Here is a 17,126-nt window from a genome sequence, read left to right as displayed (position 1 = left end):
TATTCTATTCTGTTCTGTCTGTTCTATTTCTATTTCTATTCCTTGATGCTATAGAGTAAGTAGTCCTCAATGTATGACCACAACTGAGCCTGCAATTATGATCATGTCCAATTTTACAACCTTTTTTGTGGTGGTCGTTAAGTAAACACCATAATTGTTGAGCAAATGCCATGGCCATTGAGCACGATTGTTTTATCCAATGGGAGTTTTTGGTGGAAAACAAAAGTAAATGCTAGAAACTGGCAAAAAAAAGTCACAATTTACGGTCACATGACCATGGGATGCTATAAATGTCCATAAAGGTGAGCCGCTTGCAAAGTGCTCCTCATAACTTTAAATGATTGCCAAGTGATCGGTTGATTGTTGAGGACTATATGTCAATGCTGTGTCAAAAGACATTTCGCAATTATTCTGCCTTTCTTAAATAAATGTTTTTGTGACCAGAGGACAGTTGAAAGAACCCACTTGAAACAGAAGAATTTCCACAAATGAGAAAGGACAATGGCGAAATCAGAGCCTCCTTACGGCTTGCATACATAGATTAAGCAAGTGGTCCCATGTGAAAACAATATGAAGTGAAAGTGAATCACCATTTTACTGCAAACCAATTTAGCATTTATATGTTCCCAACTATAATAAAATATTAAAAGGATATTCTTGGGAAATTCTACTTATTTTGCTCCTTAGTATTTATTTGTGGGTAATATATAGCATCATGTAACCCATAGTGGCTGTGCAAACTTCAAAAATTTATTTGGAAAAATGTGCAGACATTGTGCATCTCTGCTCTTCATTAATATAGGCCAGCCTTCTTCAACCCTCCAGAACATACAGCTGCTTAGAGTTTAATGAGTGTCATCTTGTTATTCAGACTCCTGTCAAAGCTTCAAGAAAGTTGGGTTATTTTAATGAGTACCAGCAGTGTTGTGGTCACGCAAGTTCCAAAGTACTTCTTCCAAATCATGTTTGAAGCATGTACCTACTATAAATCTTCAGCAAGCTCTAGAGGCCGCTTCTAAGGTGTCTTTTTGTTGGTCATTCAAAAATAGAAATATTTTCTAAAACTGTACAGCGACTAAAACAAGCCAACTACCAAAAGCCAAATATTAACCAAACATATAAAAAGTGAACACACAATCCACATGCTTAAACAACTGCAAAAGTCATTCATAATTACACCAGCAGACATGCAGTTTTATTCCCCAAATGGAACGGTATCAACATGAATGAAAACAAGAGTCTTGAAGGGGAGGGATAGAAGGGAAGATAAGAATCAATAAGCTTAACTGAATTATAACAGATGTAAGATACAAATTGGAAGTCTTATTTTGATTTAATAAAACAAATGCATGTTTTAACGTAATGCAGGGCTCTGTGAGATTAGCCCCGTGTTTTATGTAACAGATTGACTTTAATGCCTTTGTAATATTTTATTTGTATTCTGCCTTTATTACTTTTTTTACAAATAACTCAAGGTAGAGAGCATATCCAACATATCTTCCTTCTCCTATTTTCCCCATAACAACAACCCTGTGAGGTCAGTTTGGTTACGAGAGAGTGACTGGCCCAAAGTCACCCAGCTGGCTTTCATGGTTAAGGCGGGACTACAACTCACCATCTCCTGACTTCGAGCCTGTTGCCTTGACCATTAGACTAAAATGGCTCAGATATAAACATATAGCATATACAAAGAATAAAATATTGGCTATCCCCAAGTTAGCACAAAATTTAATCCTATTTAACATTTTATTACTATATATTGCTGTACTATATTCCATTTCCTGTTTGTCTTCCAACCCAGGCATTTCAAAGCTTTCAGATAAATGTATTAACAATAGTGGACTACAAGGTAATGGTTACAATGCATGATACAAGAGAAGCTGCAAGGCTTTTTTTAAAGCCAAGTTTCATAAATGTACATCAAGTATATGTTTTATGATGATAGACAAATGCTAACATCCTATGCAGAGAAGCAACAGAATTGCTTTCAACTATGCACTCCAACTACAGGCTTATTGCTGTCATGGCATTAAAAAACACATGCACAAGGGGAAAATATTTTATTGTCTGTATTTGAGATAACTAGTTTTTTGTTTTGAAAAAAATAAAGAAGCAAGACCTAAAGTTTACCCATAAGCTAGAAGACTGCTTAATATACTAGAATCATTGTGTGGGTCTGTGTGGATATACATATAAAATTACACTAACACATTTATCTACACATTTTTTTTAAAAAATATAACTTTTCCAAGTTGAAAATATAATTGTTAAATACATTTATTTTTGAAAGCTATTAATCCAAATTCAAGTTGAACAATTTAGCTCTCTGTATTTTATTGCTCAGGCTTACCAAAGCACTTTTAATGTTTGAAAGAAACTAAAACAAACTTATTGTATATAAAACATGTGCGAATCCATTAACGTAATATTGCTTTTTGAATTACTGGTAAGTTGCACCTAACTAGTTTATAATAATAAATACTAAATTTATTGACAATTTTTCTTTAAGACCAACTATGTTTTATAATGGGTCTTACTATCTCATCACTTCTAACATCCTTAAATTTATTCGTGGGTACCAACTATCTCTACATTTTATTTTAGCTTTGCAAATAAGGGTTTTGTTACATAAAATAACACCTGCTACAAGATATTTGCACCTAGATTTCCCCTCTTCTTCAAATCTGCTGAAGACCGCATTGATAAAAAGAGAAAATCCTCGGACAAATGTCTTATATTTCAAAGCCGTTTGTAAAAGAGAATCTGCTGACATGTTAAATCTTTTCTGTACTGCCCCAAAGCTTTTCTCTTAGGAACAATTGCTGCAAAGAAACATTTGGCCCTTAGGAAATTCCCAAAGGGTCAGCCATATGCATCCTTCCATGGCACCTTGGTGGTGCTGCTTTCTCGGCCTACGCTCGATGTCTCAAAAGCAGCTTTCATCATTCAGTAGGGTGTCAGTCAATATGATTTATGGACTACATTCAACAAAGTCAGAGCATATAGAAAGAGAAATATGACTACAATCTCCTAATTTGTTTTGTATTGAGCCACTTAAGAGTCAAAGAGCTGATGTCAGACTGAGACCAGCAACACAATTAACCAGCCGGTGACAGATTCATCTATCCTCCCTGCCAGGCTGTGCCAATCAAGGACAGCATGAAACGACATTTGGAAGGATCAGTAAGAAACTCCTTTCTCTAAGTAGGCGATGTGGGCTTCTGATGGACAGTTTTTGACTATAGCTTGCAGAGCACCATGGCACTTTATCCAATAGCCCCTTTGCTGCAAGCTGTGAAATAAGGCTTTTACTGCCAATCATAGGAACAATAAAACACAATCCACAATCCCCAAGCAAACAGCGAACAACAAGACTTGTCTGTTAGCTCTGACAGTCTAGCTTCATTGTTAATTTAACAATATTACATGACACATTAAGGGGAAGCTTCTTTCAATGGCTTAAATATAAAATTCAAATTCAGATATTTCAGTGTGTATCTTAAAATGACGGAAAGAATTTAAACTTAGCTTGATCAATGATAACTAAGTGTAATCTTTGCTAATAATAAATATGTTTGCCTGTGTTGGGCAATAACTGATAAACCCAGAAATCGTCCTCTGTACTAAATGAAGTTTAATAAACACCTAAAGTTGATTGATTGACTAAAAAATAATGAGGATGTATTTATATGAATGCATAATAAGGAAATATATAGTCAGGCTTTTTTTAGATGCACAACTGTGATCTTTTGGACAAAGGACAGATTTCCCCAAGAACAGCTTGTGAATACTTACTATTCATATAAAGCAATCCTGAAAAGGCTAATAACTCATACTAAATCTCCTTTATTTCCCCAAAGTCTAATTTTTTTCAAACACATTTTAATAATTATTTAAGGGAAAATAATCTCCAGAATTATTTGAAGTCTTTCAGAATGATTCCAAACCACATAAGAATTGATGACTGAATGTACTGCCATAATTACTAACATTCACATTAAAGCATCTGTAATACATGATCTGTATTTCTGAAGATCTACAATGTAAAGGTAAATGTACACTATAAAACACTTAGCAGTACCAATACAGGCCAAATGGTTCACAAATACTGAGAACAATTTTGAAATAGAAAAACCAATCAGTCTTTGTAAATTATCTTGGTTATAAATCTAGTCCAAGGAATACGTAAATGGAAGAATTCTGCGGATTTACTTCTCTCTCCAGCATATGGATGTCTTTTATAATATTGAACTAATTGTTCACTTTCTTCATCAGTTAATAAAGAATATTTCCCCAAACTATCTTGTAAGATGCACAAAGGGACCAAATTGCTTTTGTAGAAGATCTGACAACACACCAAGAGGAGGAAGAAGTCCCTGCAGCTTTGACTCCACTAGTTGTAGCCAACTTTAGGAGACAGTGCTCATCTCTGTTTCTTCAAGCTATTGAGTCAGTGCTATCCGAAGACATTTCTGCGGTCATGTGGCCACCATGACATCATGCCACAGTGCAAAGCAACAAGCGACATAATAAATTGGAAATAATAATAGTTCCAATAAAATATAAAGCAGAGGTAAATTATGTATCAACTGGGATGAACATTATCGATAGGTCAATGAGTGCAAAATGCAGCACCAACATGTGATTTTTTTTAAAAAAAGGCATCATTGTATAATACCGTTGTTGCAGAATCTGTATTATTTGCCAGTTTATGTTGGTGATCATCTTTAAAGTTCCAGGTGGTTTTGGGGCCTGGTCACCTTCCAAGACCACTTGATCCAAAGGATGCCTGCAGGAAGTACTTAATGAGAGTCCCTGCCCTGTATAAAATATAACGACTCACAGGGGTCCCTCAGATGAATATTCCTTGCAGAGAATCCCTCCCGTGGAATGTCCTTCCAACAGATATAAGAACTACACCCTCACTCCTAGGAAGTTATTTTTAAAAACTGCTTTTTAAATATGCATTTGGGGACTGAAGCGAGAACAGGAGATATACCAAAATTGGGATGAATCTGGAGAGGAATTGTAATTTTTATTATTATGATAGTATTTATTTGGTAACTATAATGTATTTACTGTAAGCCACGAAGACTCACAAGATTCAAAGACTCACAAGATAATAAATTAATATTCAGCAAACCAAGACTAATAAATAAAAGCTTAAGAAGGATGTGAAGAGCCATGGTCAATCCTGTGCATTAGTTTTATATAATTAAATATTCTGCAAATTGCTTGGTCATAATAACCAGCATGGATATGCATGCAGGGAAAACCACAAACAACTAAATTTGGAGCATGCTCTGTTGTGAAGATTGCTTTGTATGATAAAAATTCACCAAAACTAATTTATTGGGCAACTTTTAACAAAACTTTTAAGAAATAGAGAAAAGTGATACATATTGAGAGCCAGTTTGATGTAGTAGCTAAGGTGCTGGGCTAGAAACTAGGGAGCTGAGTTCTAGTCCTCCTCCCTCCAGTTGGGAGACTTTAGACTAAAGTGAACATCTTTGTAATAGAAGCAATATAAAATAATATGGGTCAGTATTTGTTTGTTGTTTATAAAATTTATTTGCTGCCCATCTTAGCATAAGATAAGTCTGGGTGGCTTACAGTTACATCCAAGTTAAAACATAGTAAGTTAAAATCAAATATTAAAACCAAAGACACGTGAGGAGGGCGGGTGTGGAGCGGGGGGGGAGGTGGGATCTGTTATTAATCAACCACCTCCATTACACTGTTCCCCCACTGGGGGCTCAAGCTAACTGGCACAGCCATATCTTTAGGTCCTTACAAAAAGACAGGAGAGTTGGGGCCAAACTCACATCAGGGGTCAAGTTATTCCAAAGGGTAGGAGCAACAGCACCACCTGGACCCCGCCAGCCGGAATAATTGGGTTGAGGGGACCCGCAATATACCTCTTCTGCCAGCACAAGTGGTACAGGCCAATCTCAGTGGGGTAAGATAATCCATCAAGTAACCTGGACCCGTGCCATGGAGGATTTAAAGGTGATCACCAACATGTTGAATGGCACCCAGAAGCAGACTGGCAACCAAAGCAGCTTGTGGAGCAGTGGTGTTACAGGGCCCATTCTTGAGGGGCCCAAAACTACTCTACACCGGCTCTAGCTTCAGGGCCAGGGACTTTCAGGGACCCCTTCTTCTTCTTTTTTTTTAACTAACCATTGTAGTAGCATTTATTTTTCTAATTTTGAAATTGCCCATCTCCCTCACACAGGGACTCTGGACAGGTATACAAATAAAATATTAAAGAACAAAAACACATATAAAATTTAAAAACAGGCAAGAGTGATTAAAATTCAAGGTTAAAAGTTAATTAAAAAGCTAAGAATCATCGGAACCACAAGATCGGCAGCCAATAAATTTGATAATGAATAAATAAATAGATGTTAATTAAAATAATTAAATTGGATATATCCATTGGATCCAAAGTATCCACCTAATACTCCTTGCTAAGGATTCCAACATTAAGGTAACCTAATAAATTTCTGAAGCTTATTTTTTATAAAATTCAAATTCAAATTAGAAATCGACACTTTCTTTGAATTCTATCAACAGGAAGCAAGAAACTTTACTTCTAAAGGAAATATATGTGCATTCCACCAGTCAGAATCTATGTATTTATTTCTCTTGGAACAGATCATTAATCTGCAAGTCTTGCCACAGATTCCCATTTATATAGGACAGTATAAAAAATAACAGAGAATATTGTGAACCGTAGAAACAACTGAAGCAAAAAGTTTAGCATTTGTAAATAAAGTATTTAATTAAATACTTTAGTTTCGTTATTTCTATCTATATAAGGGACAAAAAAGTAAAAGCTATAGAATAAAGTGCAGAAACTAATAAAACTAGGATCAAGCAACAGAAGTAACTATTTCAGGTAATAACTTAATTTGATATTTCCAGTGTATAAATATCATGCTTAAAACTATACCTTCTGCTTAATGCAAATAAGGCTTCAATTTTAAGAGATTGCCGGCGGGTGACACCCAGGGATAGGGCCTTCTCAGTGGGGGCGCCTGCCCTCTGGAACCAGCTGCCAGTGGAGCTGAGGACTGCCCCCGACCTCCGCTCATTCCGCCGGGACCTGAAGACCTGGCTCTTCGAGCTCTCTGGCCCAGGCTGAGGAGTAATTTATTTTAATCGGGGTTTTAATTGCACAGGGTTAAGTTTAATCTTTTTTAAATGGGTTTTAACTTTTGTATTGTTGGTTTTTAATTTCCTGTAAACCGCCCTGAGTCCTCAGGGAAAGGGCGGTATATAAATGTAATAAAATAAATAAATAAATAAATAAATAAATAAATAAATATGCCATTTCTCAAATTTAAAAAACAAATAACTGCACCTCTGTCTGAAATTCAAGCTGCTTGATAGAGCATATAAGTGCGAAACCTGGAAGTGCCCATGTTAAAACTGCAATGTGAATTAATTCCTGAAATCAAGTATATTTGCTAAAAGGAAAAACAATTGGAAAAGCAGCAATTCACTTATTATTGGGCAGTACAAGTTTCTCCTATTTGCACCCTCTAAATATACTGGTCAAAAACCAAAAAACAAGCATGCCTTCTTGGATACAATGGAATTAATTTCAAAGTATCTGGAAGCAGCTAATTTCAGAAAATGAGTATATAAAAGGGTCTGTTAGCTAGGACTCTGTTTCACATTATCCATTCCTTTCTGACTATATATTCCTGTATATCTGCAATAATCTCATTACATGTCGCCTCACCATTATTGGCCAGTTTCTTACATTCCACAATGGAAGACGGAAAGGAATCCCATTGATTCCACTAACATTTGGTTCAAACTGTTGATTTCAACAGGATACTTTTTTTGCTTATTTTTTAATGCATTAAATTAGATTTACTAAAAGATCGTTAAGGTGATGGAACAGAAATTCAGCCCCTTCAATGATATTATAGCTTTCCCCAACTGTTTACTTCCTTTCTTAAAACATTCAGCAAAACATTTTATATAGTTCCCAGACATCAAACGTGATTCCTTCAGTTTTATATATTTAACATATCTGAACCATTATAAGCTATTTTTAATTTTTAGTAACATATCCTTTTTTCATTACAGTGTGGATATTGAAAACTATGCAAAAATACTATCAGTTGAAAGAAATATGACTTGGATAATGCAATCTTGTCAGATAGAATACAATTATGCATTAATATAAAAATCCCACCTATTAAAAAGTTGCAACTGTTCATTAAAATGCAAATATTGTGCTGGACTAAAGTAAAATGCTTAAAATAAGCTGATGACCTGAAAATAATTGGGGCACAAATGCTTTAAAGCAATCCATCATCTTTATGAAATACATTTGGGTAGAGACATTCTCCACACTTCAAAAAGTATGTTTTTAAAAGGGGCTAAAACTTTCACCAGCTCTTTATTCTCAGCCACTATCTGGCCATTTTAACCTGATTTCGTATGCACATCCCACAGTTGCATTTTGACACCTGACCTCAAATCCAAGAGGTCTTAAAGTTTCCTTTGAATGATCTCATTTCAGATGCAACACAGGCTGTATCATGTTTCTATGAGTCTTTAAAAGGTTCCTTCTGCCTTATGTCCAAAAGACCAGGGTTAGTCTTCAACTTGGATGCTGCATGCTGCTATACAACTTAGCAGTCAGTCAGATCAAACCAAATAGCGGGCTTTATAAGTCACTCAATACTAAAGCAATAAGCCTGCAGGCAGTCCATAGTTAAGTTTTCCAAGGGCATGCTTTTCTTGAGCTTGGGTCTACTTACCGACATAGCTGCATAGTCATTGTTGTTATTCTGAGAACAAAATCAGCAAGGCAATCAAAACAAAGTAAATTAAAATACACTTGTCAACATTAAATTGCATTTGAGTAACAGAGGCAGGGGCTGCTGGGAGCCCTAAGAAAATAAATGACACCTACTTCTAAGCTTCATTTCCTATAGACCTCAATTTAAAAATTATGATTCGAAATGTGAATGATTTTTACCTCGTTTTGATAAAAGTCAATGGATCCTGTTTGTAATCGCTAAAAGCCAAACAGGCACTCATTTAATCTAATCTAATTTAATTTAAATAGGTTATCATTTACCTTTAACTGATATTCAAACCTATCAAGGAATAATATAAAGCAGAGTGTTAATGTAAAGGCACTAAAATGCTCTGCATAAAGTTGTGTTTCTTCAAAAAAAGAATGGAAAGATTTATCTGGAGTGCAACTTGAAAATATCAGGCATCTATTCAATTAGTATGACAACATCAGAACCTGAATAGATCCAACTTATTATAGCTGGTATTCTCACATGCATGGTGGGTGGGGGATTTAAGCCGCTCTCTTCTAGAAGCAGAGTGCTAGGCCCCCCTGAGCTCTAAAATTCTCCAGAAGAGAATTCCACAAAGCCCAAGATGCCATCAACCAAAGGATTAATTACCCAGTTATTTTAAGCTGTTTGCTTGCAAGTGTTTTCCACTGACATCTACTTGTGATCCAATCCTTTTTTGTTATCATCAGTCCTATTCAAGGGCTTTTGCTATTAAAACACACTTAAGGCGTTCGTGACAATCTGAAGTAACATTTCATAAAAATATGGTACCATTACAGTACGACAAAGTTTAAAAAAAGCTTCTTATTTTCATTACTGGTATGGTCTTTTACTTTATTTTTAAAATATCAGTGTTTTTCTATCAAGTGACAACACAGAAAAGGGAAATGCAGACAAATTTTGAAGAACAAACCAAATAAAAACCAAAGAATGATTATACTACAATAGCTATGTGTACAATATCAACCTTAGGTCATCCTTCTCTGTTCTGGAACTTTTCAGACATGTTGGACTACAAGTCTCATCATTCGCCTCTGAATGGGAATAATGCCCAACATACCTCAGGAGTATCAGTTCTGGGAAGTTTACCTTAAACTATAGGCTAATTTTACCAAACATGTTTTTTTTAAATGGCTTTATAATTTGCTACCAATTTCCTTTGTGGTTGAATATATATACACCCACAAATCCTACAATTTACACAATTCAGTTGCAATATATCTTAAGTCACTGATAATGACGATGTCCCATCAAGTTGGTACATTAACTCTTGTCAACTCTTAACAAGCACATGGGTAAACCTTCTGCAGAAAGATCTGTCCTCAGCCTAGACAGAGATAGGCAACCTTGGCTCTTTTATGACTTGTGGACTTCAACTCCCAGAATTCCTGAGCCAGCCATGCTGGCTCAGGAATTCTGGGAATTGAAGTCCACAAGTCATAAAAGAGCCAAGGTTGCATATCCGTGGCCTAGTATCTGAAGTCACTGGTAAATATTAAAAAACTCTGATATTCATACACAATTTGGGCAATCCAAATTTCTCTACTATATTGCCGTTTCAAATTTCATTTAAGTCAAAAGTTGAAAAATTATACTTTCCCTCACATTTAAAATGTTTCTATTGAAAGGAGAGAATTTCCACTAAACCCTTAATTCAGTATGGCCGTTATATTAATCATATTATATTCTGAAGATGTAAGTGGGCACAAATAAAACTATGGCTGAATATGTTATCTTTGAGAAGACTAAAAATTTCCAGCTACTTAACTACCCAAGGGTTTCTTGTTTTCGGAATTGATAAACCATTACTCCTCATTTTTAGTTGAAATCAATTTCCATTATTTTATTTACAGCATTTGTCACTTTTACTGGCATAGTTTAGTTATAATTTTCAACTATCTTAATCACGGATATTACTCTTGCTTTCTAGAAAAAATTCCAGATAGAATTTTTCTACATATGAAAACCATTAGTAAAAATTCTTCTCTACGTGAAGCTAGATTGATCTGTGATTGGTCTCAGGGGGGCTGAAAAATTATCTGGAATAGGATTCAGCAGAAATGAGAAGTCATAGAAATCTTATTTACTTCACACTATAGCAAAGCCACTACTTAATAAAATCTACACCCTTCAAGATCTGTTCTGATGTATAAAATATCCTAAAAGTATATTTTCAATAAAAATAATGGTCATCAACAAAGGGAGAGCAGATAAGACCTTGCTTCTGATTTACCAGGTGATGTTCCACTTTTGCCGTATACTTCAAAAGATCTGTATTTCTGTAATTGCTAAGTGCCTATGAGAAATTTAACAAGTTTTTACTGTCTTTTAAGTTAAGCAAAGTGTTATCTTAAGTCTGCCATTATTTGTTTTCCTATCCCAACCAAAGTATTTATCCCTGTATAGAAATAAAAAAAACAAAACTCTTTGTTATGGGAGGAGATGCTGCAGGAAGAGTAAAGCAGGGAAGCATCTTATTTAAATATACAAATCCCCTGTAAGCCCAGTGTTTACTTGATGAAAAAAGCCAATCATTCAGCATTATGATTTCTGTGAGATCTCAGAAAATCATCAACATGAGATCCTATTCTGAACCAGTTGGACATACTAAAGTTAGGGCTTTAGGGAGGGGCCTTAGACGAATCCTTGATTGTATATATTGCATGCAGAAAACCTCTCTCTCTTCCCAGTTAAAATGTTTTCAGGCAGAATATGATATAGGGAATATATATAGGAGCCTGTCGATTTGTTGATCATCCTAGAAGAAAATAGTCCAAGATGGTCAAGTAATTTCATTCACATGTTCATTCCTTCTCTGGAGATTAAGCTTTTTCCATTCACAACTACTTGGGATATTCTCAGCAGAAAATGGAATAGGTTCTCCTCCAACTACAAAGACTAAGAAGAACTAAAATCAGAATAAAGGTTTCTCACTTATTCAGAGAGGAGTGAGTCTTCACATCAATTCTAATCTTGTTTTTCATAGAAAAACAGATAGATAATTTTTACCTCTGCATTTTCATGCATGGGAACACGTTTTACATTCTGAGCATACTGTACCTTTTCATAACATGTTTGATAACTTCCCACAGATAATTAGTAACAAGAAAATGTTTGTTTTTCTTCTGAACTAGTTTTTCCCCCCAATTGGGACTATAAATATATCTCTATACGTGACCTAAACTGAGACGGTCCAGTTTATACCTTCATTCTTCTTTGTGTAAAGATTTGGATAAAATTTCCAAATAAAATTCTCAGATAGAAATGTTTAACTGCATTTTTCTCCTGAATAGTTGCCCTGATCACTCAACCTGCCCTATTTCTGCCAGCTTCCCAACACACTGATATGACCTTTCATGCTACAGATCCTGCAGAAAAGTTGTAGAATAGCCACGGTTGAATATGCATCAGTACAGATCTTGAAAAGAGAAAAGATCATTAGCTGTAGAAATCTTCACATAGAGCTCTTCTGTGAACTACAGCGTTTAAATATTAGTCCTTTATCTTTCTCCTCCAAAGTAGCTGAAGGGGAAAAATCATGGCACTCTAACAGGTTTTACTATTTACAGATACATCATAGATTTACTGTATATATTTAGAAATAATAGTAAAGCTTTTCCTAACTCAAAATTCCAGAACAATATTGATTGCCATAAGATATGGGGGGAAAATATGTAGGAGACGAAATGACTAACAACTAAGACATCACATTGAGAATTGCATTTAACTAAGGCACAGGAATATCTGTTCCAATAACACTAACCAAAAAAAATCATAACCTGGATTTCTGAATGAATGTGAAATAAAAGCTTGTGAGGGAAAAAGTTTCAAATGATCCACAAAAATCTAAAGCATGGACAGACAAGGACCATTTACACCATACCTGTGAATGTGGTTTTAATACACATTCTCCTACAGTGAACCAGGTAATATTAAATAAATATATATATATATATATATATATATTTAATCAGGTTCAATAGTGTCTATTAAAAAAACCCTTTTAAATTTTACAGATATATAAAAATGTTTCAGATTTTACCCCTCCCAGTCCTCATAGTATTCAGATAAAAAATAACACATGTTGTATGTTGTTTTTAATGGTCCAAAAACAGGTCCCGTTTGATAGGAGTTATTGGAGATACTCGGCCATTCCCAAGAAGCAGAAAATGGGTAGACACCTCAAAGACTTCCACCTCTTCCTATTGCTAAAGGAAGCACAGAATGCCATTAAACAATTCTAAGTTATTGTTGAGTAGCATTCATTTGTTAAACTAGAGGGTGAATCCTGGTAACTCAATACTAATGACACTATTAAGGCTGGACTTAGTGGGGGGCCCCAAATGACTATCCAGATCCCCGCATGAATTCTCAGGCTAATTGATCAAGGTGGATGCTGCTCGCTGCAACAATTTTTCTTTTTAAAAAAAAAACGCTTAAAAACAAATGCTCATTTTACTATATTAATATTTACTGATTTTTCTACAATAAGTGACGACTGTTCTCAAATAATATGCATGACTGTCTAAAAGAAGTAATTTAGTAAGTCCACAGTGTAAAATTATCTAATTGCCCCAAGTGCTCACTGCAAATGGAAAAGGGAAGAAATTGAACGGGATAGGGACATCCTTGCTTTATTGAGCATAGTTGTTGTTTTTCTTGTTGATATTATTACTCTAAGATTTCAGTTTGCATCCTATCCTTCTGTCCCAAAGCTGATCACAGATTTGCTTAGAAGCAACACTAAACCCTGGTTTAAGATTACAAAAGCAAGAACGAACTTCTCCCTTCTTTTGGTCTTGTTGAAACTCCAAGACCACCAGACATTTTTATTTCCCCTTCGGATTAACCAAAGTTTACTAAATTATCCTGATTCAGATAATCGCTGGTTAATCTTAAATATGATTACCTAAAAGAAGCCATCTGCAGCCATGATTTATGGATGTGATTTGTTGACCTAACTTCCCCTAAGATTGCCTTGCTAACTGAAGTTGAACTAAAACAGGAGCCAATGCTTTGAAACTGCTTTTCACAGCCAAACAAAAGGGGAAAAACAGGATAAAACTAATATGCATTTCTCCTACGTAGGTGCTGCATTTCTGCATTCCAGGCACGGGGATTTTCTTCTCCCATCTATGTCCTTAGATATGTAAAAATTAAGGTGAACTGTTATAGATTTGATTTTCTATACTTACAGGCAAATGAGTAAAAACCTGAAAGGTACTTCTTAAGAAATTAATTAGATCCATTAAATAGCCACTAGCTCTCCCATCAGGCTCAATCATTGTCCAATCGTAGTCAGCAAGCTGGATAAATTCATCAATCTTCTGATTAAGTTTCGTATAAATCTCCCCTTCAGCAGCATGTCTTGCATCCTGAAAAGAACAGATAATAACATATCAGTATAGCATTACTAACTTAAGGATAATTGTTTGAAGTAAATTTTGTAAACAGAACAGATGTGGGCAAAAAAAAAGGAAAATAAATTTTTAAAATTCAAATTGTAAGATATTGGAAAAACAAATTGATGTCAAGTCAAGTCAAATTCTGATCCAAAAGGAGCATGATGCTTAATGCTTTGACTCATTTTTGAACAAAGTTACACATATCTGTAAGATAGCTACCATATGCTATAACGCAGGGCTTTTCAACCACTGGTACGGGTACCACCTGTGGTACATTGGCACCTGGCAGGTGGTAGGCGACCATCCTAGAAAAGTGGTAGCGGGGGAGGGGAATGAGCTGAACCGGTGGCAGCACCGCACAAGCCTGAGCAAGAGACGGCTGGAGCTGCATGGCTGTCAGGGCTCAGTGAAAGCGCCAGGATCAGTGCTTCTTCAGGGCTGTCAGGGCTCAGTGGAAGCACCAGGATCAGCGCCAGGCTCCAGCTGGAGCTCAGCGCTGATCCTGGCACTTCTGAGCACAGAAGAAGCCCCGATCAGCTGGAATGTTGCAGCAACTCCAGGGTCTTGTGATTTACATTCAGATGCTTGGCAACTGATTCATATTTATGATGGTCACAGTCTTCCAGACTCCCCTCCGCCCTGTGCGTTCCCACAGAGAGGGCCTCCTCAGGGTGCCACCGGTCAGAGAATGCCGACTGGCGGCCCCCAGGGGGAGGGCCTTCTCTGTGGGCGCCCCGGCTTTATGGAACCAACTGCCGGTTGAGCTCTGGATGGCACCGGATCTTCGCTCCTTCCGGCGCGGGTTAAAGACCCATTTATTCGAACAAGCTGGCCTGGCCTGATGGGGGAACCTTAGGGTTTTAATGGGTTTTACATTTTGATTGTTTTAATTGGGCAATTATTTAATCTTTTTTAACTTTTGTATTTCTATTTATATGCCCTGTTCACCGCCCTGAGTCCTTCGGGAGAAGGGCGGTATAAAAATTCAATAAATAATAAATAATAATAATAATGTGATGTGACCAAAACCTGCTGCAACTATCCAGCAGAGGAATAAAAAGCAAACACCCCCCACCCTCACCCCCGCTGCCAATCCTGAACAGAAATGCTCACAACAATGAAAACATCAGACAGGAGGAAGAGCGCTGCTGGGCAGGCAGACAAATGTCTTGCTCGGCTGTAGCTTGAGGGACACTTTTTCAGTGCCATTGTAACTTCGAACAGTCACTAAGCGAACTGTTATAAGTTGAGGACTACCTGTACTTCATCAGTTTTTTCCTTTTTTTTTTTTTTTGGTCATCAGGTTTTTGACACCTTGCTAGGCGACTGGTGTTACTCGGATGTTGCCATATCCTAAAAGTGGTACAATGGGTGAAAAGGTTGAAAAGACCTGCTATAAAGCAGTGGTCCCCAACCTTTCTGGGACCAGGGAAGACCATTTTTCCACAGACCGGGGGCAGGAAGAATGGTTTTGCACGCAACCAATATCTCACACATTCACAGATGAAGCTTCGCTTGCTCGCCTGCTGCTTGCGCGGCCCAGTTCCTAACAGGCGCTCAACCGCTACCAGTCCACAGTCTGGGGGTTGGGGAACCCTGCTGTAAAAGTTCTGAAATAATACTCAGATCTTGCTAGTTTTAAAGAAAAAAAAAGAATCAAGCTATTATTCCAAAGACTGCATTACTGTTTCATCAGTATAGATTTGTCTATTGCAATTTTAGAATCGTGACTTTTGTATTGCTTTTTATAACTGGATGAGAAACCAATTATTTCCAGCAAGGCCTGTTACATTTTATCGCTATTCTTTACTACATGGTTCTATGGTTTTAAATCTTAACATTTTAAGTACACGGGGAAAAAATTAAATGCAGGAAATTAATGACCAAATGTCACAAATTAAAAAGGATGAATTTCTCATCAGTAGTGGACAGGCTGCTAGCAGCACAATTATATGTGCAACTCAGAACTAGAATCACACAGTTGGAAAACTTAAGAGGTCATTTAAGTTAAATTGCCATGTATTCTGCTTGAGTTTGGTATATTATGGACCCCTTTCAAATAACTTGCACCTTATCTAAATCTGTTCCAGAGAAACCAGGGTGACTTAGAGCAATCCCATACAGATGTCACAAATGACACATAACATGGTCCCACAGAGCAATAATATGGATAGTATAGTAATCACTACATTAAAGATACTGCTTATACATATGGAACAAATTACAAATTCCAACAGAACAAAATCAAAAGACCCCAAACAACGTTTTATTGGACAAGCTAAAATAATAATTTTATTGACAGTAGTTGTTCCTCAGAACTTTCATCAAAGTAGTGTTTGATTCTAAAGATGACCAACTTCTGCAGAACTATCACAACAAGCAGTTCAAGTAACTTTCTGCAACTTGGTGCCTTCCTGTAGTTTCCATCATCCTCAATCAGCTTGATCACTGATTTGCACATCAGAGACGATGGACTATTGCCCAACACATTAACATTAGCATCAGATCCTCCCATGCTACGTAGCATATCAGGCAGCAAGGGATCTCAAGCATTTTCGGTTTTGAGCGAGTACTTCATTGTCTTCCCATGTGATCTTTAGAATCTTTAAGTCTTCCACTAACGTTTTTCTCCATGTATTTCAAGGGCGTTCTCTTGGTTGTTTGGCAACAGGGGGCCCATCTCATTGCCATCTTGGGAAAACGATTGTTCTCCATATGGAGAATATGACCTACAAATTGGAGTCTTCTCTGTGTGACAATGTTATGTAATTTAAAGGAGAAACTCTTTCTCAGCACTTCTTAATTAGTAATATGGTCAAAATAGTGAATCTTTAGGATTCAGGGAAGTCATTTTTGTTGGAAGAGGCTAAGTCTCTTGTTA

General features: G+C 36.4%; 1 protein-coding gene across 4 annotated transcripts in view; it reads right to left on the bottom strand.

Moving 5' to 3' along the window:
- Positions 1–17,126, bottom strand: part of EXOC6 (exocyst complex component 6) — a 131,604-nt gene that overhangs the window by 37,517 nt on the left and 76,961 nt on the right. For 2 of the 4 annotated variants that reach the window (XM_083363842.1, XM_083363844.1), the window contains exons 18-19: positions 14,036–14,215; positions 8,787–8,816 (exon numbers count right to left, since the gene is read on the bottom strand). In XM_083363842.1, the coding sequence (XP_083219968.1) occupies positions 8,787–8,816; positions 14,036–14,215 (210 nt within the window). The remainder of the gene's footprint in view (positions 1–8,786; positions 8,817–14,035; positions 14,216–17,126) is intronic. The other 2 variants (XM_083363843.1, XM_083363845.1) reach the window with 1 other exon arrangement.

Source organism: Vipera ursinii, assembly GCF_947247035.1.
Source record: "Vipera ursinii genome assembly, chromosome: 5".
Classification (NCBI taxonomy): domain Eukaryota; kingdom Metazoa; phylum Chordata; class Lepidosauria; order Squamata; family Viperidae; genus Vipera; species Vipera ursinii.
This window is presented reverse-complemented; position numbering and strand designations above follow the sequence as displayed.